At 44.6% G+C, this 27,457-nt stretch overlaps 1 protein-coding gene and 1 long non-coding RNA gene across 13 annotated transcripts; both read left to right on the forward strand.

Moving 5' to 3' along the window:
- Window positions 1–145: 145 nt before the first annotated feature.
- On the forward strand, window positions 146–27,333 carry TPM3 (tropomyosin 3; the record flags this gene model as incomplete). Of its 12 annotated transcripts, none has more annotated exons than XM_082360183.1 (10): window positions 147–362; window positions 965–1,090; window positions 11,979–12,112; window positions 13,796–13,913; window positions 14,033–14,103; window positions 15,382–15,457; window positions 16,250–16,312; window positions 16,492–16,561; window positions 17,513–17,591; window positions 25,980–27,333. In XM_082360183.1, exons 1-10 carry the CDS (start codon window positions 249–251, stop codon window positions 25,981–25,983), a joined length of 855 nt encoding a protein of 284 aa, XP_082216309.1. In that variant the 5' UTR covers window positions 147–248. The 12 variants fall into 12 exon arrangements, with proteins under 12 accessions (XP_082216312.1, XP_082216309.1, XP_082216311.1 ...); XM_082360185.1 differs by lacking the exons at window positions 15,382–15,457; window positions 25,980–27,333 and adding exons at window positions 14,761–14,836; window positions 18,333–18,528; XM_082360179.1 differs by lacking the exon at window positions 25,980–27,333 and adding an exon at window positions 18,333–18,528.
- On the forward strand, window positions 6,212–11,728 carry LOC309616671. Its single transcript, XR_014237566.1, has 2 exons — window positions 6,212–7,087; window positions 9,822–11,728. It is a non-coding gene; the product is annotated as an uncharacterized lncRNA (long non-coding RNA).
- Window positions 27,334–27,457: the final 124 nt, after the last annotated feature.

Here is a 27,457-nt window from a genome sequence, read left to right on the forward strand (position 1 = left end):
CTGTTCCCTAATTTTTCTTTGCTGGTGATGTCAGTCCATCAAAGTGTCTCACCCTGTGTTCCCCTGAGAACAATGATGGGGCGGAGGGAGCTGGAAAGACCATATTAGGAACAAGAGGTGGAGCCATGGGCAGAAATAAAGGCTCAAGTCTGGGGAACTAGTCACTCAGCCAGCAGCCCCTTCTTTCTTACCCTAGTCTCCAGTCCTCCAGTGTTCACAGGTGAGCTCCCCAACAGCCACTGTTCACGATGGAGGCCATCAAGAAAAAGATGCAGATGCTGAAGTTGGACAAGGAGAATGCTCTGGATCGGGCAGAGCAAGCTGAAGCCGAGCAGAAGCAGGCAGAAGAAAGAAGTAAACAGGTAGGCCTTGGCCTTGGTCTCTCTCACCTGCTGGTGAACAAGACTGTGAGATGGAAGAGAGTTTTCATGGGAAAGGCAGTGACCACTGGTGCCAGCTCATCCTTTGGGTGGGAGGGACTCCTCTTCTTCCCCAGCCTCACTGGATAGGCAGGGGACATCTAGGGTATTTACCTCAGACTGCCTGTGTGACCTTGGGAAAATCGGTGGCGCCTTCTGAGCCACAGCGTGTCTGCTGGATTTAAGTGGGAGTGGAGCATGTTTTGGAAAAAACCCTGATTTCTAGAGGAAAAAGTGGGAGCTTGGCATGTAGCATCTCTTTTCCCTTAAATGGAGTCACGGACATCTACATCCTAAGTAAGTGTCTTAATGAAAACCCAGCATGGCTTGGTCATCTTAGGGTCAGAGATTACAAGGTCACAGGCGAAGGGCATAGCATAATTCCTGGGGCAGTTGGCTGAAACTGACTAGGGAGAAAGTGTGTCTCTCTGAGGATGATAACATAGAGGCTGAGCTCAGGGGTCTGTCAGGGCTCAAGAGCCTAGGGTCTGAGACTGCACTGTTGTGTATATATGTCTTGTGTGTGATTCTTGGGGCTTCTATAGCTGGAAGATGAGCTGGCAGCCATGCAGAAGAAGCTGAAAGGGACAGAGGATGAGCTGGACAAGTATTCTGAAGCTTTGAAGGATGCCCAGGAGAAGCTGGAGCTGGCAGAGAAGAAAGCAGCTGATGTGAGTATAGAGGAATGGGGGGACGGGTTTAATCTACACACATAGATCTTCATGTTAATAACTAAACACTTGGACATATACATACTTGTGGATTCAGAGAACATAGACATTGATACCCACATACATTTTGGCCACATGGTGGCATACCCTTGTAATGGCATATACTTTCTTTCTTAAAGACATGTAGAAGTCTCACCTTCTTACCCCCAATCCAGGAATTTAATTATCTTTCCCAGGACCTGGACAAAGGGAGGGGACTCCAAGTCCAGACTGCTATCACTTTTCCCACCTCCTCCCCCATGCCACATTCTTAGCTTTTGCGTCCAAGGATTGGCATGTAGATATGTGTATTAATAGGGAAACTCTCATCTCTCAACTGCCCAGCAAAGCCAGCTCAGATTTCACAATGGGACAAAGGAGGTCACACTGACCCTGGCCCTATATGGGTTTATTTATCTTGGCCAATGTGGGCATTTACCCTTATGTCACAGAGATGCCATAGAAAACATTGCTTATAGGGCAGCAGAGAGAATCTTAGAATGATATACTATAATAGAAATAAGGACTCAGGGGGTAAAGTTGTCACCACCAGACCTTATTCTGTGACCTTGACTAAATTACTCAGCTTCTCTAGAGCTGAATTTTCCCATTTGAAAATGAAACAAATTCTCTTTTCCACTTCATGTTATCTCATAATCACCCACTTTCCTGCATCTTCAGTCCTGAAGTTAACCACAAAGATAAATGAGAGACTACACAGAAAAGATTTTTGGAAGAAAAGTAACATAGGAATCTTAACAGCAACAAAAGAATGTCCCAGTATTGATGGAAATACAGTCAATTCTCAGCACTGAGTTAATAGGAACATGTGTTTTTTAAAATTCCACTTGGTTTTGGAAAACAGCTAGAGACACAGTAGGCCGTTCAGAAGTGTTTTCGGATCCTCACATTCGAACGCTTTGCTATTAGGTTTCTGATCTCTTCTTTGGCTTTCTGCCACTTTCAGGGGCCTGGGGAAGTGGTGAGGGTTGCTGAATATATCATGCCAGAGGTCAGAGACACAAAGCATATCATATACATTATACATGTTCATAGTTTCCAAAAGTTTAGGCCACTGTAAACTATTAATTCTTCCTTCTTGCAAAACTGTGAACAACACAGGTTAATCCCAGGACTTTGGGCAAATGCTTGATGGCCTGCTGGAGTTGCCTAACCTAGGTTCTAGGTATAGATGGATAGATTTCTCTGGTTCTAATAAACGGGCATGGGAGTAAGTTTTCACAAACTGACATAATGTCAGGTTGATAACAATTTTGTGACATGTTGAGTAACAACTCTCTGAGAAAGTCCTTAGGCTGAAACAGCTAGTATGTGGGCTTGAGGAGGTGTTTCCAGGAACAATGAAAATAGCCAACAAGCCTAACCTAAGATCTTGGGGGCGAAAGAATGACATAGAGGCTCTAAACAATATGCCCATATCATTGGGAAGATAAAGGAATTTGCTGGGGATGAATTCTATCTGTCCTTACACATACACGCAGACACATAGACACACGTCAGCCCCCACCTAGACAGGGTCTACTAAGTACATTCATTTGAAAGAAACTTCTCATATTTATATAGGAATCCACCAAAACCATTTAAATACGTAAAGTATGAGTAAAAAAACTAATTCAACTTCTCTCCCTCTTGTTAGCTTTCCCAGCAGTCATTAAGTACCCTCAGAGATATGTAGGAGAACAAGAAATAGGAGGGGAAGGTTGTAGGCAAGAGGCAAACATCTGTTAGTCCCAGGTTAAGATGGAAACAGGAAGAAACGTTTTTTTTTTTTTAATTTTTTTTATTTTTGGCTGTGTTGGGTCTTTGTTGCTGAGCGGGGGCTCTTCTCTAGTTGAGGGAAGCAGGGGCTACTCTTCGTTGTGGTGCGCTGGCCTCTCATTGAGTGGCTTCTCTTGTTGCAGAGCATGGGCTCTAGGCGCGGGCTTCAGTAGTTGTGGCTCGTGGGCTCTAGAGCGCAGGCTCAGTAGTTGTGGCGCACGGGCTTAGTTGCTCCGCGGCACGCGGGATCTTCCTGGACCAGGGCTCGAACCCGTGTCCCCTGCATTGGCAGGCGGACTCTTAACCACTGCGCCACCAGGGAAGCCCCAGGAAAAAAGGTTTCTTTTCTCAAAGCTGGGGTCAGCAAACTACCACCTGTGGAGTAAATCCTGCCACAGCCTGGTTTTGTACAAAGTTTTATTGGAACATTGCCATGCCCATTCATTTACATATCGCCTACTGGCTTTCTCCCTACAAGGGAGTGGTAGCCACACCCTATGGCCCACAAAATCAGAAATATTTACTGTCTGGCCCTTTACAGAAAAAGTTTGCTGACTCCTGCCTCAAGGGCTCAAAGAAGGAAAGTGAGGTGTTTATAGGAATTGGGAAAAGTGCTGAATAAGGAGGAGGCAACAGGTTAAAAGTAGAAAGCAAGGGTCAGAGTCAGCAGCAACATAATATATGCATCTTTGAGGGGAGGCTGCTCTGTCTAATACGAAGGGAGTTCACAGCTCAGCTTTTGCCCTTGAGATTAATAAACAAGTAAACAGGGCATATTACTTTGATGTAGATATAAGGGGAAGAGAAGGAGGAGGGAGTCAATAACTGCATGTTTACGCAGGGAGTTCTGGTTATCTGAGAAGCCTTTTTGGAAAGTGTAGGATTTGCCAGGACTCCTTGAACAAAGAAAGGGTGAGGGTGTGGCAAGATCAGACTAAACTTATTTCCTCCCTGAGTTCATCCAAGGTCCTATTGGTTTGTTTCTTAATTGTGGAAAAAATATACATAACATAAAATGTGCCATTTTAACCATTTTTAAGTGTACAAGTCAGTGGCAGTAAGAACATTCACACTGTTGTGCAACCATGTCTAGGGTTCCTTTAATCTGAAATCAGAAGCTGTTGAAGGTAAAATAAGGGGAAAGAAGAGTGCAATAGTTTGGACATGAGAGTCATAACACCCTTTTTTAAGGACAGGAGGTGAAAGGGGTGGGGAGAAGAGGGACAGGACAGACATATACATCTGTTGATATACTGTTGTATTGTTGGTTACCAGGAAGACAGTAGCACTGGGCCCCTTGCTGCCCATCCATCATGCTTTTAAAGGTCATTAGGAGTCAATCCACCTGTTTCTCGGGATCAAGAGAAGATTATCTGTTCAAATCTACCAGCCTCAGGAATGCAGTGGTGCTCTCACCACTCCTTTGGTTTGTTTAAGATGAGGTCTTCTGATTCTTCAGTAGGGCAAAGCGGCGGGGGGGGGGCGGGGGGGGGGGCGGGGCGGGGCGGGGACGCGCAGTGTGTGTGTGCGCGCGCGCGCGCGCGCGCACACGTGCAATACTGCCCCCTGCTGATCAGCACCCAGATGACAAAGTCTCATTTTTGTTTCCATAGTCCCTCTCATCAGATTTCTCCAAAGAGAGTTGTAAAACTTCTTAGGCCATCAGGGCAGTTTACTGAGACTTCAAACCCTGCTTTTTCTTTCCAATTCCTGGGGTGGGGTGGGGTAATCAGAGTGTACAGGTAACTCTATCAAGCAAATTACTTACTGTTTGCGTTGTTTCTGTTTCCTCTGAATAGTCTCAAAGCTCAGTATTTCTAAATGGAAATAGTTGAAGACACACCCTCTGGTGGGAGTGTCTTCAGAACCTGGCACTGAGTGCAGCACCTGACTTACCTATCAATCTTTTTGCGGATTAGGATTCTTAATTTAAAATCCTCTTCTACACCCTCATTCTCCAGAGGAGAAGAGAGCTGCATCACAGGAGAGACTTATTACTATTACTTACTGAGAAGGTGGCAGGAACACAACGAAATAAGAGGGAACAGTAAAATCTCCAAGGCCCAGTACTACTGTGCTTCTAAAAATCCTGCATGGCAATGCCTGTAGGGGCAGTTTCTAACTCATAAATAGCTCCTTGGGGTACCTGGAAGCAGAGCGGTGTGAAATTGGTGAGTTATAACATAGAATGGAGGCTGAGTTCCACAGTACTATAGTTTTTCAGGTGCTCATATCATGCTGTTGCACAAAGGATCTGGTAACAGTAGTCTGTAATAGAGGATTCCTTCTGACAAAATGGAGGCATAAGATATCTTCCTCACCTACAAAAGGAATTGTAAGCGATGATTAATTACCAAGTCCTGAATCATTCAAGGTTTGGAGAGGCTGGCAAATCACTGGCGCATATTGACTCTCAAAAGTAACAGGGGAAAAGACCAGTACTCTAAATAGAACACTTATGTTCATAACTTATGCCAAATAGATTGAGAACTTTGTCAACCTGCCCATCTCTTCATCCCCCATTAATTCCTTTCATTGATTTTCAGGAGATGGGAGAGAACCTACCTGAGCAGACTTTAAAAGGAGGCTGGAGAGGTCATCGTCTTTTGAAGATGAGACCCAGAAAGTCTAGGCTTTTCTTAGTACCTGGGTTTGGAGCATTTGTGGGGTGGGTGGAAGTAGAGGCTTGTAGGGTGTTTATGTTGTGGAGAGGACACAGGGTGCCCTAGCGGGTAGGTGGTGTCGGACCAGCACTGAGGGAGTGACGGGTCAACGGCGGGTGTAAAGGCCGCACGGGCCAACCATTGCGGGCAGCCTGCCCAGCGACTGGAGAGGCTTAACCACGACGCGCCTTCCGGTTACCATGGTAGCCCTCCCTCTTCCCAACCCCGCCCCCCTTTACTGGCCCGAGGGAAAGGCTGGGAGCGGTCGCCTAGGGCCACAAAGAGGTCCCGCCCCTCGCTCCCAGCCGCGGGTCTCCCTCCAGTGGACGGCCTTCCCGCCTGCCTGCGGTGGGAGGGCGCGGCAGTGGTGGCGTCACATCCGGGCGGGTGGGTGAGTTCCGGTATTTCAGGGCGGAGCAGGCGGAAGTAGGGGTGAGAAGCGGCTGCAACGCCGAGCGGAGGAGGCAGGAACCCAAAGGCAAGCAGGGGCTGGGTGGGGACCATGGCTGGGATCACCACCATCGAGGCGGTGAAGCGCAAGATCCAGGTTCTGCAGCAGCAGGCCGATGATGCAGAGGAGAGGGCCGAGCGCCTCCAGCGGGAAGTGGAGGGAGAAAGGCGGGCCCGGGAACAGGTACGGAGAGGGCGAGGCGCGTGAGGGAGGGGCAGGCGCTGGAGAAGATGGGACAGAAGTGGGTTCCATTTTTGCGGTGGAGCACGGTCCTTAGAGGGCCAGCATACTCGAAGATGAAGTTGGAGCCCGGAGGATGGGTGGGGCTTAGCTTTATTTGGACCTCGAGCGGGTGAGGGGGGAACTGGGTGCTCGAGCGAGCAGCCTTGACCTTTGAAGGAATTGAGCTTCACCGAGACTGGGGGGGTGGTTTTCTTCCTCCTCCTCCTCTTTTCTCCCTGCTCATTCATTCAGTCCCTCTGAGTCGGGCGCGGTCAGGGGAGGGGCTCAGCGGCCTCTCCCTCCCCCACTTCCCCGTGGCGGGGGGCGGGGATTGTGCTCTCGTTTGAGGTTTCTGGCCCAAGGGGTGAGAGTAGGTGGATGCCTCTCTGGTCTGGGTGGGGGCAGAGCCGAACTTAGTGTGAAAGGGTGGGGAGTGGGGGGTGGGAACCGCCGGAAAGCCCCCGGCGTGGCCTGCTGGCAGCTTTTCCGCTCTCTCCTCCTGCTCAGGAAATGAGGCAGCAGTCGGCTGAGAGGAAGCGCGGTGCCCTCCCTGGAGGAGGTTGAGGCCACAGCACCGCCTCCCATCCTCCGTCCTGGGGCCCTTTCCTCTTAAGGGGAGCCCTTGCAACTGCTAAACCCACTCTCTCTGTCGTAGTGAAGCAGGAGGGGAGGAGATGGTACTTCACTCTCTATGTTAGTGCAAATGTAGGAACCAACAGAACTTACCATGATAACCTGGAAGGCAGGAACTTCTGCCAGATTCAGGCGTTTATTGCTGAAGTGTGAAGAGTGCAAGTTGAACCGGTTAAGAACACTTCTTCCAAGCAGAGCTGATAAGCGAGTGTATGTGGTAGAGAATCTGATGGAGTGCCGATTTCTGTCAAGGTTTCTGGTTGACCTAGGCAGTATGGTTGATGGAGACAAAATAATGAGTTCCGAAGTGATGTTACTCTGCTACTTTCCCAATTACCCATTACCGTGTCTTCCTTTTTTTTTTTAAGTTCAATAAATATTTGTTCAACTGAAAGTTGGAACTTAAAATGTTAATGGATTGAATGGTGATTCCTGAAACTGCTTTCTGTTTAGAAGTGGTGGACTAGTTTTAGTAAGCCATAAGGTTTTCCAAGGTCTAGGGTGCAGTCCAGTGGGTGGAGCTGATCTCCTGAGTTGAGGCTTTGGTTTTGGAGGATCTTGAGGCTGGAGAGGAAAGTAACTGTTGCTAAAATTTGAAGACTTAGTGAAAGAACTCTTGTGGTTTATGGTATTCCTTGTTGTTCTTTCCCTTGGTAAGTACCCCCCCACACACACACCTTTCTGGCTGCTCCTTCATGGAGTGGCTGAGAATTAATGTTTTGGGGGAAAAGGGGGAAAACAGCTGCCCTCCAGGTTAATACTTAAAGATTGTTAGAATAGTCATTTCTTTTTATAACTGGGCATGGAAATGCTGGGAGCTTGTCTTTCTCAGTCACCCATTTCTCAGCGGATTTTTCTTCCGTTCATTATGCCCGTAACTTCTAATTATAAATTCAAGTGAGATGGACTGGCTGGGTGACTCTTTATGACTAGTGACAGTTTCTGATCTCCTTTGTTCTGGAGACCAGATCCCCTTAAAGGGGAAGACAGGGATGGCTTGAAGGAACTAGCCATGTGTTGAGCTCCAGAATCAGGCTCAAAGTAGGGGCATGCTAGGAATAGTTCTGGGGTAGATGATGTCGTCCCCCCCAGCAACAGCCCCCAGGATTTTGTTTTCCCCCTAGGATCCTCACCCATTCCCCCCAGGATTTGGTAATTTTCCTTGCAGGAAAATTTAACTCCTTTTTTCCCCACCCTTGGTGACTCTAGGGTAATAGGCAGCAGAGAGAGCAGCTTCAGATGTTTCTTAAGCTTCTCCCTCAGAGCCTGCCAAATTTGCTTATTGAGCTGAGTGAGATCTAGTGAGAAAGCCCTCAGATGGGGAAGTAGGGTTAAAGATTTATGAAACCAGTATCTTCTACTCCCTAGCTTGAGGGAGCCTAATCTTTTGACTTTCTGCTCTAGTGAACTTTGAATTCCTCCTGAGGAGACACCTGTGGGAAGGGAGGGGAGTGGTGCTTGAACTGCCTGTTATCCTCTTAGGGCATTCTGGAATGTGGGTTTTGCAGGCTCCTCCCTCCTGGAGCTGGAAGCTCTGCACTCCCTGATGGTATCGCATGCTGTTAGTGGGATTGTCACTTAATTCCTTTTCTGGTTGCTTTGTGTGAACATCCAACCCTTGTTGGGAAGCTGGATGAGTCCAGAGCAGAGACTGAGTTGTTCTGGAATCCAATCTATCTTTTCTGCTCTTGGCCTGGAGATTGACCTTTTATAATGTAGCACCTTGTCAAATCCACTTTTGATTTTGAATCTCCTTTGCACTTCTTGCGAAACTGAAACAGACTGCAACATAATATGTAAATGCAGTGTTTTTCCTTCTCTCTGTGTGTGTGTGTGTGTGTGTGTGTGTGTGTATGTGTTGTGGTGGTAGAAATACACAATGGTAAGTATTTACCATTTTAACCGTTTTTAAGTGTACAGTTCACCTTATTTGTTGTTAATACCTGTCTCCTAACTTCCGCGGGTATTTCTCTCTCTGTCTCTTTTTTTTTCTGGTCTAAACAATTTAGGAATACTACTGAGGGAGTGAGTGGGCTTTGACTAGCAGTTTCGATTGTGGCCTTATTCCCAAATTCCTAGTCTGCAGGGGGTGGGTGGCCGTGGTTAGAATGTCTGACTGTTGTGTGGCTCTCTTCTGTTCGTAGGGTCTGGTGGAGTAAGCAACTGGCTTTATCACCTTTCTTTGGTTTAGGTTTGCTTTCCCGCTGATTACCTTTCTCTTACCTTCATACTAGAGCACATACTCATAGGGGAGAGGCAAATAGCCCTTTGCTCTGAGTGCCTCCACTTAGACTCCACCTTTGTTTACTCTGGGACAGATAACTCTGCTCCCTTCCTTCCAACTTGCCTGCCCCTTGATGAAATTTAAAGTCCCCAAGGACACAGTATCTCCCTGGGTAGATATATTTGTGAACACAGTGAACTGGGGCAGTCCATTACTCACAGGGCTCAATCCTAACTTTTCCATTACTCTTTTCCTTTGAATTTCATCTGTGGCTTTTGTCTAAAAAGAGAAACCCCAGAGTGGCAGAATGCCAGATTTAGGCTAATCCCCTTCTGTCCTTGGCCCTGATCTGCCTCTGAACACCAGTCCCCTGTCCGTTTCTTGCCTTGACGGGTATAGCGCGCTTGGGGAATCTCTTCAGTGTGGAGGATGGTAGCATTTAAACCAAACTCATTTCACAGCTGAAGCTGTTGTCAGCCATCTTCTGATGTGACTGAATCGCTGCTGTGTTCCCCTCTCCAGCCTTGGGATTTTTGCTTCTTGGGTAATGGAGAATCCTATTATTACCTGAAGGAAGGACCTCACAGTGTACCTCCAAGCTGGGCAGAGGTGGGCAGGCTGAAAGATCAAAACCACATCTAGGCATGCTAAACCTAGGATGACAGAAGAGCATATAAAGTTAATGTTTCCCAGGGCCATGTTTCCCATTCTCATCTGCAGAAGTTAGTCCCACTCAATCTCTTGGTACCACTTGATTGACCTGAAAGGGATAGGCATTGTGCATAGGTTCTGGCTGGAAGGAAAAGTCAGGTAGGTGTCTTCCCTTGTTCCTTTAAACATTAAACAGATCTTGATTTTGCAAGCTTTTGTTTCATTGTAAAGAGAACTGATCCTCTGTGGGAGGAGAAAAAAGAGAACAGTGACTGCCCTCCTCCCTTCCCTCCCCACCCAGGTCTCCAAAGCTTTTGCTGGGACTCCCATCCTGGGTTCTGTTTTTGGTACAGGCTTGTTCAATGTGCGCATGCTCTAGTTAGGGCATCAAGATGTGTTTTCTCCTCCTCCCTTTTCAGCCTTGCGAAGAATTCTATTGTAAATGCTGATTTGTGGGAGAAACTGCCCGAGCCAGCTTGTTGTCATGGAAACTGTACACCCCCGCCCCCATAGCCTGTTATCTTTACTTCATTTGGGTAACTTCTGGTGAGCTGGGTGGGGACTTAGATTTCATGAGCTTCCTTCAAATCTGGGTTCGATGTTGTTCTTTTTTTTTTTTTTTTTCAGTTCTAGGCATCTGAAGGGAGTGGGGTGGGATAAATCATTGTACTGGCAGTGTTTCATAGTTCTTGGCTGATAAGCAGACTCGTTCTCATAATCTTGACCTGTCAGCCTTTTTGAGTTTGTGAGGCGAAATGTGTGTTGTCCTAGGGCGCATCTGGTTTCCTGAGACAGGACCGGAGAATACTCGTCTTTGTGATATTTTGAATAGAGACACAAATGGTTTTTTAGTAATTTCAGCTTACATAGATGTCTTGATTTTCTTTTCCTGTAGGTCAGTGGTTATATAGCCCCAGCCCCTGCAGTGCCTTGAATCTCCCATGTTTGTATTTGGAAATTTTTGTGCCAAATTACCTGATTCTTAACAGGAGTGTTTTGGGCTATATCCCTTCCCATAGGGGCTGGTGGCCCGGATTATTTCTCTAGCTACCCCCACCCCTGACTGCCAGGAGGAAATCAGGGTAATAGAATTCAGGCACAATCTGGGCTGTAGAAGAGAGATCGTGTTTACCAAGCACTTGGATAAGCATCGGAACCTGGGGAGCGTGCAGGGCAGATTAAATTCTTGTGCGGTTGTGGCGGTCAGTGTACTTGCCACCAGTAAAGGTGTGGGGAGGGGAAAGGCAGTCAGAGGAGGGAGGATTTTCTACCAGTAGAATTCATTGCACATGCAGCTGCCTTCTTCTTTCCTTGTTTCTTATTCCATTGCCAAGGAGGAGGCATGGGATTACTTGGACTCTAGCCTGTGCCTTATTGTGGGGTGGAGGCCAGGGAGAGGATTGTCGTATGCCGTACTGGAGGGTTAGGCTAAAGGGATGACTTGAGGAATAGAAAGGAGTCACAATTCAGAAATTTGGAGGGGTGGTGGTGGGCATGAAGGAAACATTCTTTTCTGCCCCCAGTTTTTTTTGGTAATGCCATCAGAGCAGATAATTTTAGCCAGAAGAAGCTCCTTGTAGCCAACTTTTAAAAGGTGGGAGGAGGGGGCAAGTTGAAAGGGTGGGAGGTAGGTATCCCAATATTCCATCCTTTTGCTTTTTCTGTTCTGGAAGGTTCTTCTGGAAAACATTGTTCTTTTGGCTAATCTCCTCCTGGTGTTAGGGTAAGGTGATCAGAGGGTTAACAACTTGAGTTAAGCAACAAATTAATAGATAATCCAAGATTCCCTCTTTAAGAAACCTTTCTTATTTTTCCACTTTATGTGACACTTATGAGAAAGCTGCTGCAGAGTGAGATACACCTTTAAGCCAGAGCTCAGGCAGAAGGACCCCTTTACTGGCTACCTTTTCTGACACTGGCGTGTTCAGGAATTTGAACTGGTAGTAACTGACACTGGGCTGGGTAAGGAGCTGAGTTTTAAAAACACTTTTCCTGTGGAACGAATGGGAATTCATTGATGGGAAAGGGAGGAAAATACATGTAATATTATAGAATATAAAATCATGTCTGCTAGGTCTTATGTGCATCTGAGTTAAGACATGTTCTACCCTGCAAGGCTCTGGCTTCCTCATGGTGGTAGTCAACCCCAATCTTAGTGTCATAATTAGTTCAGTTTCTTTTCACCATGCCTCTGCTTCCTTTTCCCATTCTTTCATTTACACACAGGCTGAGGCTGAGGTGGCCTCCTTGAACCGTAGGATCCAGCTGGTTGAAGAGGAGCTGGACCGCGCTCAAGAGCGCCTGGCCACTGCCCTGCAAAAGCTGGAGGAAGCTGAGAAAGCTGCTGATGAGAGTGAGAGGTGTGTAGAGGGGCCTGATGAAGTGTGGATTTCAAAAGAAGTTCATAATGGCTCTGATCAAACAGGTTTCTTATAAACCTGTTTTTTAAAACTGTAACCTATCTTTATAGGATCTTCTTTCCTTCTGCATATTCTCTCCATATGAAGACCGACAGAGTAGGGGTTACCTGGACCTGTGACCCTTTTATAATTGGTGTTTCTCTATAAATTGACCTAATGATCCTTAAATGGGGTCACCAGGATGGCCTCCACTTAGACGGCACTCACCCATAGCAGTTCTCAAAGTGAGGTTCCAGACCAGCAGCACCTGGGAACTTGGTAGAAACTCAAATCCTCAGCAGCCCCTACCCCTCATCTACGAATCAGAGACTCTTGAGGTGGAGCCCAGCAATCAGTGTTTTAATAAGCTCTCAACCCTGGCTGCACTGTTAGAATCATGGGAGTGTGTGGTGGGGATCTTTGGGGAGTTTAAAAAATATATCAGGGACTTCCCTGGTGGCACAGTGGTTAAGAATCCGCCTGCCAATGCAAGGGACACAGGTTTGAGCTCTGGTCCGGGAAGATCCCACATGCCGTGGAGCAACTAAGCCTGTGCACCACAACTATTGAGCCTGCGCTCTAGAGGCCACGAGCCACAACTGCTGAGCCCGCATGCCACAACTACTGAAGTCCGTGTGCCTAGAGCCCGTGCTCCGCAACAAGAGAAGCCACCGCCATGAGAAGCCCGCGCACCGCAACTAGAGAAAGCCCTCGTGCAGCAACGAAGGCCCAATGCAGCCATAAATAAATAAATTTATTTTATATATATATATATATCTCAGAATGCCTGGGTCCTATCCCAGATCTGTTAGAATCCATTGCAAAAGAGATCTGGGCATTGATGTTTTTAAAGCTCCTCCAATAATTTTTTGTGTTTTTTGGGCCGCACTGAGAGGCTAGCAGGATCTCAGTTCCCCAACCGGGAATTGAACCCAGGCCCCGGCAGTGAAAGCCTGGAATTCTAACCACTAGGCCACCAGGGAATTCCCTCCTCCAATAATTTTAATATGTGCCCAGGGTTGAGAACCACAGTCCTTGAACCAACTCATTTTTGTCGAAAATAGCCAATTGGCTCCTTGTCACGTGTGAGTTAAACGAGAACAAAGGTGTGTGATGACTTCGATGGGATCAAACTAAGACGTTCAGAATTAAAAATACCCTGTTGGGAGTACATTAACGCAGTGCAGCTGTGAAAATAAATAAGACAGCTATGTGTGTACTATTACAGAGTAGTGTCCAAATTATAGAAATTGAGGAAAACCAGTTGCAGAGCAGTGTAGTATGATTCCTTTGGGGTGTGGGGAAATGGAGATGAGATTTTGGGCATATAAAACATTTCTGGAAGGATTATGAATTAAGAGATTACTTCTGATGAGCAGGACTAGAATTAGGGAGGCTTACTTTTTGCTTTATGCTTTTAGACTATACACTTAAATATTTAGTTTTTTAATAAGTATTATTTTTATAAGAAAGTTTTAAACAAAATAATTAAACTGAGGTGGGAGGGTGCTATGGAAATTCTTTTTGAGTGGCAAGCAGAGAGGAATGGGCTTTAAAAGGTGCAATTCTGGGTCCCTTGGAGTTGAGTTGATGACAGGCTCCCCAGGCTGTCAGTGCCACATTTGTCCGTATTGTTTCTGGCAGAGGTATGAAGGTTATTGAAAACCGAGCCTTAAAAGATGAAGAAAAAATGGAACTCCAGGAAATCCAACTCAAAGAAGCTAAGCACATTGCAGAAGAGGCAGATAGGAAGTATGAAGAGGTAAGACGCTTTTAGCTTGTCCCTCTCTCTTCAGCGATATTAGGCTTCTGAAAAGAATCATGAGAGGGAAATGGCTCCTTCTTTGCTTCACTGAGCTGTACCTGCGTCTTGTCCCGTAGGTGGCTCGTAAGTTGGTGATTATTGAGGGAGACTTGGAACGCACAGAGGAGCGAGCTGAGCTGGCAGAGTCGTGAGTATCTTGCCATACCATTCTGTTCCTTCCCCTTTGGCTTGGGCACTAATGTGAATAAACTAGCATTCCTTCAACCTTGTTAAACAGGACCTAGAGAGTGGGAGTCATCTAGAATGCTTTTTTTTTTTTTTTTTTTTTTTTTTTTTTTAGCCCTAAGAATGGCTTTGGGCTTTCTTACTCTCTTAACTAGTGACAAGTGACAAATGAGGTCACTTGTTCTTCATTGAGAGGAAAATGAAACCTAAAAAAATGGTGAACTGTTAACCGGCAGGCCCTACTGGGTCCTTCCAACTGGGTTCTGCTTCTCCTTGAGGCATTGAAGTGGCTGTGCCGGCTTAAGGTCTGCCTCTGTTTTTACCACTTTGCCAAGCTTCTGGGGAACTTTAGGGCAAAGGCAGACATGACCTGCTCCCCTGTTGGCACCTTCTGGGCCTTGTTTAACAAAGTCCGTGCTGATGCATATTTATTTGTGCTTCCCTTGCATTCCCCTCTCCTAGATGTGACATATCATGACCATGGTGATGTTTTCTTCCCATTTTTTGATTTTTTATTTTTTTTTTCCATTTTGCTGCTTGTTTCCTTGCTGTGTTCCTTTTTGACCTTTCTCCCTCCCCACAACCTGGCTTGTGCGATCCCTGTGACTATCACTAACAGCCGTTGCCGAGAGATGGATGAGCAGATCAGACTGATGGACCAGAACCTGAAGTGTCTGAGTGCTGCTGAAGAAAAGGTACTAACCATTGAACCCACAGAGAGGTTATACGTATGGTGTGGTGTTGTTTTGTTTTGTTTTGCAGCTGCCTCCCCTCCACTGGTTGATTTGTTGAGTGCTTTTTCATCTCTTCATGGAATGCTCCATTCCTCTCCACTTACTTGGCATCTTTCATCTCTTCTTTCCTAATTGCTTCACTGCCTCTCCACAGGGTCTCACCTTCCCTTGGGTGATTTGGGGGACTATTTGGGTTGGGCATCCGTTCCCACCTCCACCCCAGGTAGCAGTTATGATTTGTTCCTGGTAGTGATTTCTGTCAAGTGTTTTCTTTATTAGTATCCAAACATTCTGAGTCCCAGCCCAGGAGGGTCCAGCTCCTGACATGTTCTATGGCAGAGGGAGGAGGGTTGATGCTTGCTCAGATTACCTGGGAACTTCTCTTTTCCCCAGTGTGCCTTCCAACTCTCTCTACATATAGGTACAATTCATGTCTGTGTGTCTCTCTCCTTTTTTTTATTCTCTTCTTCCCCTTTCCTCTCCTGCGGTATTTAAAATATTCACAGTAAGTGTTCTGAGCTGGAGGAGGAGCTGAAGAATGTCACCAACAACCTCAAGTCTCTTGAGGCTCAGGCGGAGAAGGTAGGGGCTGGTTTGTAAAAGTGACAGGCTTTGGGGCCTGGGCCCAGCCCTGCCCTTGATGAAAGACTGGAGAAACCCATTCCTTATATAATCCAGTGAGAAGTATCCACCTACTCTCTCTCCAGATTCTGGGTTTAATGCTAATTCCTGTGCACATTGATTGCTGTAGTTAAAATAACTTCTTGGTCTCAGGTGACTGGGGTCATGTTCTCCTCTGGCTGATACTGCTATGCTGACAGAAGGGGGCAACAAATAGTATCAGATCTGAGACCTAATGAGCAATCAAGACAGATGACTTGTCTTTATCTTCTTGTGGGACTCTTTCAACCATGTGGCCTCAAGGTGTCACCACACCTACTCATTAACCTGGAGGCAGGAAGAATACCTTCCTGGGTTGATCTGAATAAGATCAAAGCTTAGGTCCATTTTAAAAATAAAGGTCCTGGGGACTTCCGTGGTGGCCTGGTGGTTAAGACTCCGTGCTCCGTATTCCGGGGGCACAGGTTTGATCCCTGGTCGGGGAACTAAGATCCTGTATGCCACTTGGCCAAAAATTAAAAAAATTTTTTAAATAAATAAAGGTCCCGGAGGATTCTGAGGGTATCATGGCTCTAAGGACATTAATTTATGGATTTTAAGGACTGTTGTCCCAAAATGGCCTTGCTCTTTCTCATGGATCATTCAGCACATTAAATCCAAGAGGATGTTCAGTGTAAAAGTAAATGTCAGGAGGGGGGTATTGTCTGTGTGAGTAATTTCTATTCTGAAATGTTTATTCTACTTCTCTTACAGTACTCTCAAAAAGAAGACAAATATGAGGAAGAGATAAAGATTCTCACTGATAAACTCAAGGAGGTGAGCTGAGGGGATTATAAGGAAGGACCCAAAACATTTAGAGGCATGTAAGGCATTAATGTAGACTTACACTAGCTGGCTTTGGTTCTGAAAGGTATAGAAGTAGAAGGTGGAAGAAGAAGAGATCCTTCTCTGTCTTACTCATCTCTTGATTCTGACTGATTTCATGTTTCCCCCAGGCAGAGACCCGTGCTGAGTTTGCTGAGAGATCGGTAGCCAAGCTGGAAAAGACAATTGATGATTTGGAAGGTATGGAGCCTGGGTGAGGGATTAAAATAAAGAAATCTAGAGGATGACCTTGCCCTTTGACCGTTAGCCTCTTCCCCTGTACACCAAAGGGAGTTGGTAATGACTTGGCATGCATCCTACGCCCTGCCCTGTGCCACAGCTAGGTGAAGTGGGTCAAATCCTGGAAGTGGATTTTTATACTTACTCTTCCTGTAATAAGACTTTACCTAATATTCTGGAATTTGCATCCTTCCCTTGGAGGAGACTGGTACCTCCATGTCACCCCATGGCTACTTTTGGCAATCTTGTTCACCACTCAAGTTGTGGGGGACCTCACCAAGAGATGCAGCAGTGGAATGACCACTTCTCAGAGCTGACCGATGCCAGGAGCCTTCTAAATACTTCCTGCCCCCATAATTTGGCAACTGCATCTGCCCTAACAAGGGAAAGTTTGTACTTTGCTCTGAGAACTCTGAGATATGCTCCTTTGGTACACTCTGGGTAGCAGGATATTCTTTGGGAGAGTTTTGCGGAGGCAACCTGTAGAGCAAAGGGGCCAACAATATTGGTCACGATGGGTAGGTAAAGAAGAAGTGTCTGAATATTAATGTGTATTTTCTCCTTTTTCTATGTTTGTTAAATTCAGCATTATCACTGCTAAGAATTGGGTTAACTGGGTGGGAATGGTATCCTCTTGAGTGCCTTTGGTAATTGGAATTTCTAGTCATGACTATGCCCAGGTTCTCAACCTTTACTGCAGTTGATTAGAGGCGTCAAGAAGTCCCGTTCGTCCTGGGGACAGTGGATCTGAAAATGGCCAGTCATGGCAACCAGGATAGATGTTCTCCTGACTGTGGAATTAGACCCATGGTCACACTTTCCCTAATTTCTAATGATTCCCTCTCTTCATCTGCTTCTGATACCTTTTACTCTGTCCCCTCGTTCCTCCCTGTGGTTCCTGTGCCTGTCCAGATGAGCTCTATGCCCAGAAACTGAAGTACAAGGCCATTAGCGAGGAGCTGGACCACGCCCTCAATGACATGACCTCTATGTAACTATCTGACAGCAGAGTGGGGCTGGGACCTTGGCTTGTGGGTGGGTGGGGGTGTAGGCTGTGCATAGTGTGCTCTGGTTTTGTCTTCTGAAAACTAGAATCTCCACTCTTATCTTTAAAACACTGGTGCTGGTTACTTGTTGGCAAAAGCTGGGGAGGCATTTAATCCTGGATCAGTGGTAGCACCCTGATCTACGAGTAATTTTTGTATTTTTTATTCATAGTCCCTTCATTATGACACCAGGATTTTTCTATCTGTTTCTCAAATTTAGTCTCAGAAGGGCTACTGATGAAGATAGAATCATGTCATCATATAAATTTAAGGAACTAGGGCCCAGAGAGCCAGTGACTTGGGCCCTAGCATCTTACAACAAAACTCAGACTTCATGGGTGTATATGATGCCCTGATATTAAAGTTTAGGGGAAACACCCATGATTGGAAATACCAAATTCACCTAAAAATCAAGCTGAGTCCCAGAGCAAGCCAGGTAGTAAAAAGCACCAAAAAGAGTTGTTGGGGACTTCATCTGTTTGCTGTGGATCCCTGATCCTTGATGCTAATCTGCCTTTTTCCCACTAACCCTGAAAAGAAGCCAAATAACTCAGGTTGTAGTGTCTGGCTCTCTTTTATCATTCCTACTGCCACCTCTTCCTTTTTCACCTCTTCCTTTCTCCCAGATTGCTGTCTAGATTGATGCTAGTCCTTCTCACCTAGAGTCTCCTTACTTTTTCACACAGATAATTATCACCGTTTCTGCTCTGTTCTGGATCTGCCCCCTTTCCTCGGGGAACCCAACGCCCCACTCTCGCTCTGGATTCCATTTGGGTCAGCCTGGCTGACCCCCAAGGCATTAGGATGGGCGGGGGGACCACAAAGCAACTTATGTATTCTCTTCCACCCCTCACCCCAAATTAAAATGTTAAGCTGCCGGAAGCCTCATGCCACCCTGCATTTGTGTCATTGACAAAGCTGCTGCTGTCCCTAAAAAGGAGCCTTGGGGGTGTGATGTGGGGAGCAGCTATTGTAGGCTCTCCCTCCTCTGACTTATATAATCAAAGCCACTTTTGTGTGTGTCTATTTTTTCTTGACATTTAAATTCAACTGATCTGAATCTATCAGAGTGGTGGACTAGGAGAAGTTACTCAAGCTGAATAAGATCATCTAAGTCCTTTACTTCCAGGTTCTTAAATCATCCCGTCCGGAATGTTTGTCTTCTCTTTAGGTTCTCCTCCTTTGAGAGACCACAGAAGTACCTCCCAATATATATTCTCTACCGTTTTACCAGTTGAAGGTTCAACTGGTGCATCCTCGGAATACCCGATGAACCCAAATATGTTACCACTAAAATTGACTAATTATATTATCCCAAGTCACAGAAAATATGTAATAGGTAGAATTTCCAGCAGTTTTATGTTTTCTTTAAACCTTTCTTAGATACTTGAGGCTCACTACCATTTGCCTGCTAGTATGTGCTACCGGGATAGAAGACAAGTGATAAATGATTGTTACTGGAAAAATAAAAACAATCATGCATATTTCAAATATTACACACAAGGTAGTAATTTATTACATGCATAAATATGGTTAATTGCTCCTAGTAAGATTGTTCCTAGTTTATGTTGTGGAATTAATTATCAACCTTTCGGAAATTCCTACACTAATTTACATAGCGGAGATGGTTTAATCTGGGTAGTGCGGTCATCGGTTGTACTTATCTAAGCACCTAAGTATTGTTCGCTTAGTATTTCAGTTTCTCAGTGGAGTATATATTTAAAACTTGCCTTTCTTTTAAACAGATACAACCAGGTAGAGAGGTTTTCCCTAGTTTAAAACTTTAGGTCTCATCAAATTCAGGTTTCTTTCTGTCTGTACCATTTCTTTTTGCCACACAGCCTTTGTGATTAAGGTACAGGTTAAGTTATTATTAGTTTAGGCACAGGGTATTAAGGTGGGGACAGAAATAACCAAAGACGGAGGCATCATCCCTACTCTCAGGTTGCTCAAAATCCAGTAGGAGAGAGAACATATGTATAAAACTAAAGATGATGTGTGATATGTGCCCCAAATAATAAAGTTTTGTGGGAGTTCAGAGGCGGGGAAGAGGTTGATTGCAGTGGGGATGATTAGGAATGTCTCATGATAGGAGGCACGTAAAAGGTACTTAATAAACATGTTAAAACTTTCCTCTTCGTTTTTATTGGATTCCAAAAGATTGGATTTTTGACAACCAGAGTCTGGTTGAAGGAAAGTGGATATTGAGTATCTTCATTAAAGAGAAGCAAAAGAATAAAGGCATAGAGTTGGGAAGGACACCAGAGCTATAACCATTTAGTTAGAGTAGGGAACAGGTATGTGCTGTATCAGGCGGGGGAGTTTTAATTTTATTTTGTAGGTAATGGGGGTGCCACTGGAGATTTTGAACAAGGATATGTTCTGAGTAGCATATAAGAAGAGTTAATTTGGCAGCTACGAATATGTTAGAAGGGGAGCAGATTATCAAAGTGATCCATTAAGACGATGATTCCCAAATTTCATTCATTTGCATACCACTTTTGATGGCTTTTGCCATATTCACATGCAGCCTACATTATTTTTTTAATTTACTTGTTTTCAGATTTGTTCTTACGCTACACAATTCTAATTTGAAATCAAAAGTTTTGACGTGTGCTAGTGTTTTTTTCTAATGCACATTAAAATAATACAGCTAATAAATTTTTTTTAAGTTCACAAATGTATACTGTCTGCAGTCTTCTCACATATCACTAGCAGTGACTGTAGCACACTTTAGGAAATACTGGGTTAGGTTATTGCAGTTTCCCAGAGATAATAATATGAACTAGAGTAGTGGTAGTAGGGGATGGTGCTGAACCTGGGCATTGTGAAGGGCCTGGTCACTAAATGCAAGAAGGAAGTGTCAAGGATGACTGGCTTGGAGCCTAGGAAAATGGTAGTATTAAAGGTGTAGAGAGGTCATGTGGTCTTGGTTTGGGGAGGCACGGGAAAGTAGAGAAGAATATAAGTCTGAAAAACTGGCAGGTATCCAAGATGAAAACAAAATCCTAAGACTTGAAGGGGAGAAATTGATATGAGAGATTTGGGAATCCATGAGGTTGGCAGGCAGTTTAGGCCATGGAAGTAAATTTGAACCCTAAAAGACAATTACAAATGTAAAAAGAAAAAAATAGGCAGAGGAAAATCTGTGTAGAGGACGAAGCCAAGTGGAATTGGTTGGAGGGATAGAAGGAGAACGAGTAACTTTGATACTTTAAAAACTTCAAGGCTGGGTGATTTCCAGTGATTCTCAACTTCAGGTAGAGAAGGAAGATAACTGAAAATAGGACATTGTTGCTGATGTTTTATTAATCTGAGGGTATATACTGGACATTAAGGACAAGGAGAGGAGCCATATTTCAAGGAAGAGAAGAGTGAATTGGTGGAAAGAAAATAAAGGCATGAAGTATAGTCTGTACAAAGTCCAATAGAACTTTTGGCAGTGATTTCCAGTATAGTAGCCACTAGCCACATGTGGCTATTGAACACTCAGTGTGGCTAGTGTGACCCAGAAGCTAAATTCTCATTTTATTTACTCTTAGTTCATCTAAATTTAATTAGCCACATGTGGCTAGTGGCTGCTGCATTCATTGGATAGTACAATTCTAGATGTTTTAGTATGTAGGCAGAAGGAGTTGACTTTGGTACAGAGAAAGGCTTCTTACAAAGGAAAGAAGAGAGAGTAGAGAGAGATTAGAAGAAAAATGAGGTGTTATACTTTGGTAGCTCCTGTCATTCCCCATGACATGACTGGTGTGAGCAAGGATAGAGACCAAGAAGCCAGGGTAGCAGAGTGAAATTTGAAATTCTGTACCATGATAAATTCACTCTTTTGTTTAATGCTTTGTATCCTTATAGAAACCATCCTATGTTACTTGAGCCAGGACTAGCTATGGGAATGGGGTGAAGCATCATTGGTAATCTCAGAGCAAAGTGCTTCATCTCTTAACTGTCTCTCATCTTAATTTCTAAGAAAGAACCACAGGCTGTTGTGTTGGAGTCCATTCTTCCCTTCCTCATTACCGTTGTTGGGATGAGGAATAAAACAAGATGTGACTGGACCCCAAGTTACCTGATGGGTGGAACTGACCTGTTATGTTAGGCAACCTTGTCTTAGTCACACCCAGTTTCTTCCATTCACATATTGAATACTCCTTAGCCTTAACGTGAGGGGGGAGTTTTAAAAAAACAAAAAAGAGCAAAATCTGTTTTTTCTACCTCATTCCTTGAACTTTGAGGCTTTAAGACTGATAGAGTTCCCTTTACTCCAAGCACCCCCATCCCTTTTCCTGTTCCTGTTACAGAATGAAATTGACCTGATTCAGACCAGTGAAGGATGTGTAGCATCCATGGGATTATTCCCTGAAGGAAAGTCAGACCAAATGCGGATTCTCTGGCTTGTTTTTTTGTTTGTTTTATTTGCTCTTATCAGGGAACCAAGAACTTTAATGAACTAGTGTCTGGTCCTGAATTTTTAGTTACTAGCAATAACAGAGTTAGAAACCTTACTTATTACTAAGTTCAAGGTGAGAGAACAACCACATTTATCTTTTTGACCTTCTGCAATTCTTAAGGAACTATAAGTTCTGGGATTTAATTAGGCAATAAAATGCTCCCACTTCTTCTCTGTCTCTTTATTTCTTCCCTAAGTGGAACAAAACCCTCATTGAACCGGCTGCTTTTGGGGATATGATCCTAGTAACACCCTTCTTTCCCAGGGAGGAAGTGGGAGTCACACTGCCTAACTTGGATATAGGTGCTATGGATCAGTCAGGTTGCATATGGTCTTTATGTGTAATATAACACCAGAAAGTTCAAGAAATGAGAGTTCAACATAATTTGAACCCCTGCTATTTGTCAGAGTTGCCCCAGTGAATAAGACAGGTTGAATCCCAGGCCTCATGGACTAGTATAGACTAGTACAGTGTTTCTCAATGATGAACTTTAGTCCTTTAAGCCAGGATAATTCTGGGATATACAGAACAATCCTACTTATTGCTGTCCCCTGCCCAATAAATATCTGTAGGGCCCTCCAGTTATTGTGACAAATACACATTTCTAAATTCCCCTCTAGCGGAGGGGAGGGGCAGTATTCCTCCTACTGAGATACTGGTTTAGTGGGAAGTGCAATTTAAAAAATTGCCTCCAATTCTGCCCCTTAATACGACTCTTGTTTTTTGGTTATTCCGCCCAGGATCTTTTTGTACATATATGCTTTCTGTTTTGATTGGGTACACAGAGTGACAAGTATTATTGGGAACATACTGGCCCCCAGCTTCCAGGCAGAACTGGGAAAACCTCAGCCCAGAAGGCAAGGTACCTGAGCAATGCCCACAGTCAGCCCACAGAGGCAAGGCAGAAAAGTCTTTTTCATATTGAGGTCCTGAGACCATTTTGAAACAGACTGTAAAACATAGAAAGAAACTTGTTTATGAACACCAGAGGCTGACATTAGGAGTAGACCAGGAAGATCCATCCCCAATTGCCATTACCTCTGTGTTGGTCACATGGATTTGGATTCTCTCTACCCCCTCTTTTATATTTATTAAAATTTTTTTTCTTGTGATGAGAACTCTTAGGATGACTTTCTTAACACCTTTCATGTATAACATACAGCAGTATTAATTATGTTGTACATTTCATCCCTAGTACTTCTTTGTCTTATAACTGGAAGTTTATATCTTTTGACTACCTTCATCTAATTCCTCCTCCCCCCACTCCCCACCTCTGGTAACCACAACTCTGATCTCTTTTCTATGGCTTTGTTTGTTGAAGTATAATTGACCTACAACACTATGTTAGTTCCTGGCGCACAACATAGTGATTTGATATTTCTATGCATTGCAAAACGATCACCACTCTACACCTCTTTAAGATGTGCTCCAAGTAGAAAATCCAGATAAAGCCAGGGGACTTGAGCGCTTAATTACTTGTATCAGGAATGCTTTTGGTTATAAGAAACATCTTAATAGCAGCTTAAATAAATATGGGATTTATTTTTCTCTCATAATAAAAAGTCTTGATTTGAGCAACTGTGGCCTGATATAGTTGGGATTTCCGTGATTCTCACGGCCCTTTCTTTTAAGGTTGAAATTTGCAACTCTAGTCATCACATCCATCATGTTCAAGGCAAGAAAGAAAGCTAAAGTTTTTCCAGAAGCCCCGGACAGACTACCCCCTACATCTCATTGGCCCAAACTGGATCACATGATCCCCCCAAGCTGCCAATGAGGCTGGAGAACCAGGATAGTCTTTTTTTTTTTTTTTTTTTTTTTTTTTGATAATCAAACATAATTTTTATTTGGTTTTGGAGTATAACAGGATAGTCTTGATTGGCTTGTACCAGTAATTCACCTTACCTGGGGCTGGCTGGACACACTGTTGGCTCGGACAGGTTTGGGGTTCTTTTAGAAAAGGTGAAGTTGGGTTTTGATTCGCTGTGCCACTATGATGGGCTTGTCACCCAACACCTACAACAAGAAGCAGTAGAAAGTACAGGATTGAGTCTTGAGTGTAGGGATATTTATCCCAGTCTCCCATTCATAATGCTGTACTGAATGCTTTTATAGAAAAATGTTCAACCATTCACTTTGGTTCCTTACAGACCCCGATTATTATAAATGTATTTCTTATAAGCCAGGTGTATTCCTTCCTTTGCCGTGTTTCACTTGTCTCAGTTTCTCAACCCAGGGAATAAATACGGTGAAGGAGATACTTTTCTCCCTCAAAATGTCATTCTTTCAACTTGTCAGTCTGCATTTTTTATTTTATTCCTCTGTTGGTCTTTCCACCAACTGACCTAATCCTCCTCGCATCCATCGTGCCTTACAGATGCATGTTATGTATACCAGGTAGTTGAAAGTCTCAAAATTTACTTCTGGTACTCTACTAACCTTCCCTTTTTCTCTTTCTCCTCCTCTTTTTCCTCTCCTTCTCTTGTTTTCTCTCCTCTCCATTGCTGCTGCAGAGCGTCTCTACAGCCAACTTGAGCGAAACCGCCTGCTTTCTAATGAGCTGAAGCTAACGCTGCATGATCTGTGTGACTGATGGGCAGGGCTCACTGATGCCCATTAAACCGAGCTTACGGCTCACACCACTGACCTGGACCCCAGCAAAAAGCTGATTGTCTTTTAAAAGTTATTATTTTGCCCTAAGCAAATTGCTTTTTAGTTGGGACAGTTAGAATAGTGTCGACTTCCTAACTGCACTGTAAAGTGGGAACAGTTAAGATTAGTACTGCCTTTCTGTCCCTTTTCAAGAGATTGTGGGTGATGAAGGGAGGGACCTGAGAGACAGTGAGAAAACCTGGGAGAGTTTTCTGTTTTCCACCCTTACTTGCTGCTCTTTCACTTGTGCACTGACTGCAGGATATGTTCCCTTGCATGGATGTTTTCTAACAATAAAAGGACTGACTTGACAAGATGTTGTAACTGCTTCGTCTGCAGGCCCAGGGATGGGCCCTTCTGACCGGGTAGAAAAAAGGGAAGGGAAAGAAAGGGGTGTGGGATATGAATAGGTCTGCGTTGCCATCCCCTTCTCTGAGTTGAAGAGTATTTTCCCCACCTCCCTAGAGCAGTGAGTGGTTTACTTGCTGGGAAGCTTTGATTCTCCGTGATGTTCAGCTGCCGGTTTTCTTCCTGACATTTTTCCTCTTGCTGCTTTCTCCTGGTATTATGTTTAATTGTAAGTAACTATGTCACAGGCTAGTTCTGAAGAATAGCTCTGCAAAAATCTCAGTTAAGATTTTGCTTACAAGGATATGTTTTGTAGTATTCTTGACTTTGTTTTCTTTCGGGATTCTCTGACTTAGCTATGGGTGTTCTTTTATTTATCCCACTAATTATTCCTTTCCTCTCTACTTGTTGAGGAAAGCCTGTAGTGCATGAGGATCCTCCTGTACTCTTTTCAAGTTGAGGTTCTGCTGTTTCTACTGGTAGAAATATGCCCATCCTTGTTCTCAATATGTCAAACTCCAGCGAACTATTTCGAGTAGGTGTTGTCCTGTGGGCAGAGACTAGAAGAGTGGATGGCTGGTGTTTAAGGCCACCTCCTTCAGTGACTGAAAGCTGAAAGCCTTGGTTGGGTGTGGGGAGGAGAGGAAATGACTGATAAGGTCCCCAGCTCCCTCCCCCAGAAGTACAGCAACACCTGTAACTTCAGTAGGCAAGCCTGAGGCCCTGCAAAACCGAGTGATGCAATGGCTCACTTCTGTGGCTGAGAAGGCAGCTGCTTTATTAGTCTGCAGTTTCTCTGCAACAGGAGCAATTCTCAGAGTGGGTAGACCTTGAAATTTACTTCTAGTTTTTATAACGTCTCTCCTTTACCCCCATTAGATAAACTGAAATGCACCAAAGAGGAGCACCTCTGTACACAAAGGATGCTGGACCAGACTCTGCTTGACCTGAATGAGATGTAGAGCACCCCAGTCCCATCCTGCCGCTGCTCCTCCCTCTGACCCCGACTCCGCTGAGGCCAGCCTGCCCGAAGCTGACCTTTAAACTGAGGGCTGATCTTTAACTGGAAGGCTGCTTTCTCCTTTCGCCACCTCTCCCACCCCCACCCCTGTGTCCTTTTCGCCAAACTGTCTCTGCCTCTCCCCAGAGAGTCCATTTGGGCTAGAGGCTGAGCACCTTTGGGAACAACGTTTAAGGGAATGTGAGCACAATGCCAAGTGTCTTGAAAAGCATGTTGTAATGGACACATTTTGTAATTATCTTTTCTGTTGTTGTTGATGTAGCAGCCATTTGTAAAACATTCCAGATAATTCCATAGTTTTGAAGCAGCAGTCTAATCCCTTTCTCACTTTTGGAAGGTAACTTTTCAGCTTAATGCATATTGCCCTCTCCGTAGAGGAGGGGAAAAGGTATGGGCATGCCTTACTGAGAGCCAAACAGCCCAGAGAAGGACTCCATTTTGGGAAACCTTATTGCTCTGTAAAAAGTACCCGCCAAACCAGAAAGGTGATTCCAGAATGAGTTAGCCAAAAAAAAAAAGCTCTGTTCAGGTTTTCAGCTTTACGGTATCTTTGGGCAACTTTTTTTTCCATCAGAAGTGACCAGATGAAATCAAGATGGTGAGACCTCTGAGACCAAATCCTTGTCCCAGCTCTACCCTGTTCCCAACCGCTCACAGAATGGATCATGTGCCCCTTATTTTGAGGCGACCACTTATTTGCTCTCCCGCCTCCTTGAAAGAAAGGAAAGAAAATTATGTTTTACCACTGATTTAGCCATATGAAACTCATCTCATCACCCTTTTCTGGGTCTGAAGCTGCTGTCTCTAAAAGTGCCATCTCATTGTGCATTGTATCAGTTAGTGCTGGAGAAATCTTGAATAGCTTATGTACAAAATTGTTTTTAAATTTTATATTATTTTGAAACTTTGCTTCTTTGGGGTTGGGGCACACTGGTCACCCCATCTGGCTGTGAGAGCTCTCTACAGTCTGGGCTGGCAGTGTGCTGATCTTTTAAAGTTTCTTTCCCTACCCAATCCCCTCTTTTTGGTGAGGTTTCAGTGAGGTCAGTTAGGTGTGCATCCTACAGCTTAATTGGCTTAAAATGTACTCCCCTTTGATGTGGTCTCTTTGGGGGCCGATTGGGAGAAAGAAAAAACAATAGTGTAACTGTTTTGATACTGAACATTGATAAATGTCTTTTTGAAATAAAGAACCAGTCCCTCCAACCCTCAGAGGTGCTTGCTTTTATTTCCTAATCCAAATGGGCTTTCTACACAGGAGCTATGAAGTTTGGGTAAAAATCAGACCTTTGTGGGTGGAAGCAACAGGATTTGATGTAGAGCACGCACTTTGGAA

Source organism: Balaenoptera borealis, assembly GCF_965194805.1.
Source record: "Balaenoptera borealis genome assembly, chromosome: 1".
NCBI classification, from domain to species: Eukaryota; Metazoa; Chordata; class Mammalia; order Artiodactyla; family Balaenopteridae; genus Balaenoptera; species Balaenoptera borealis.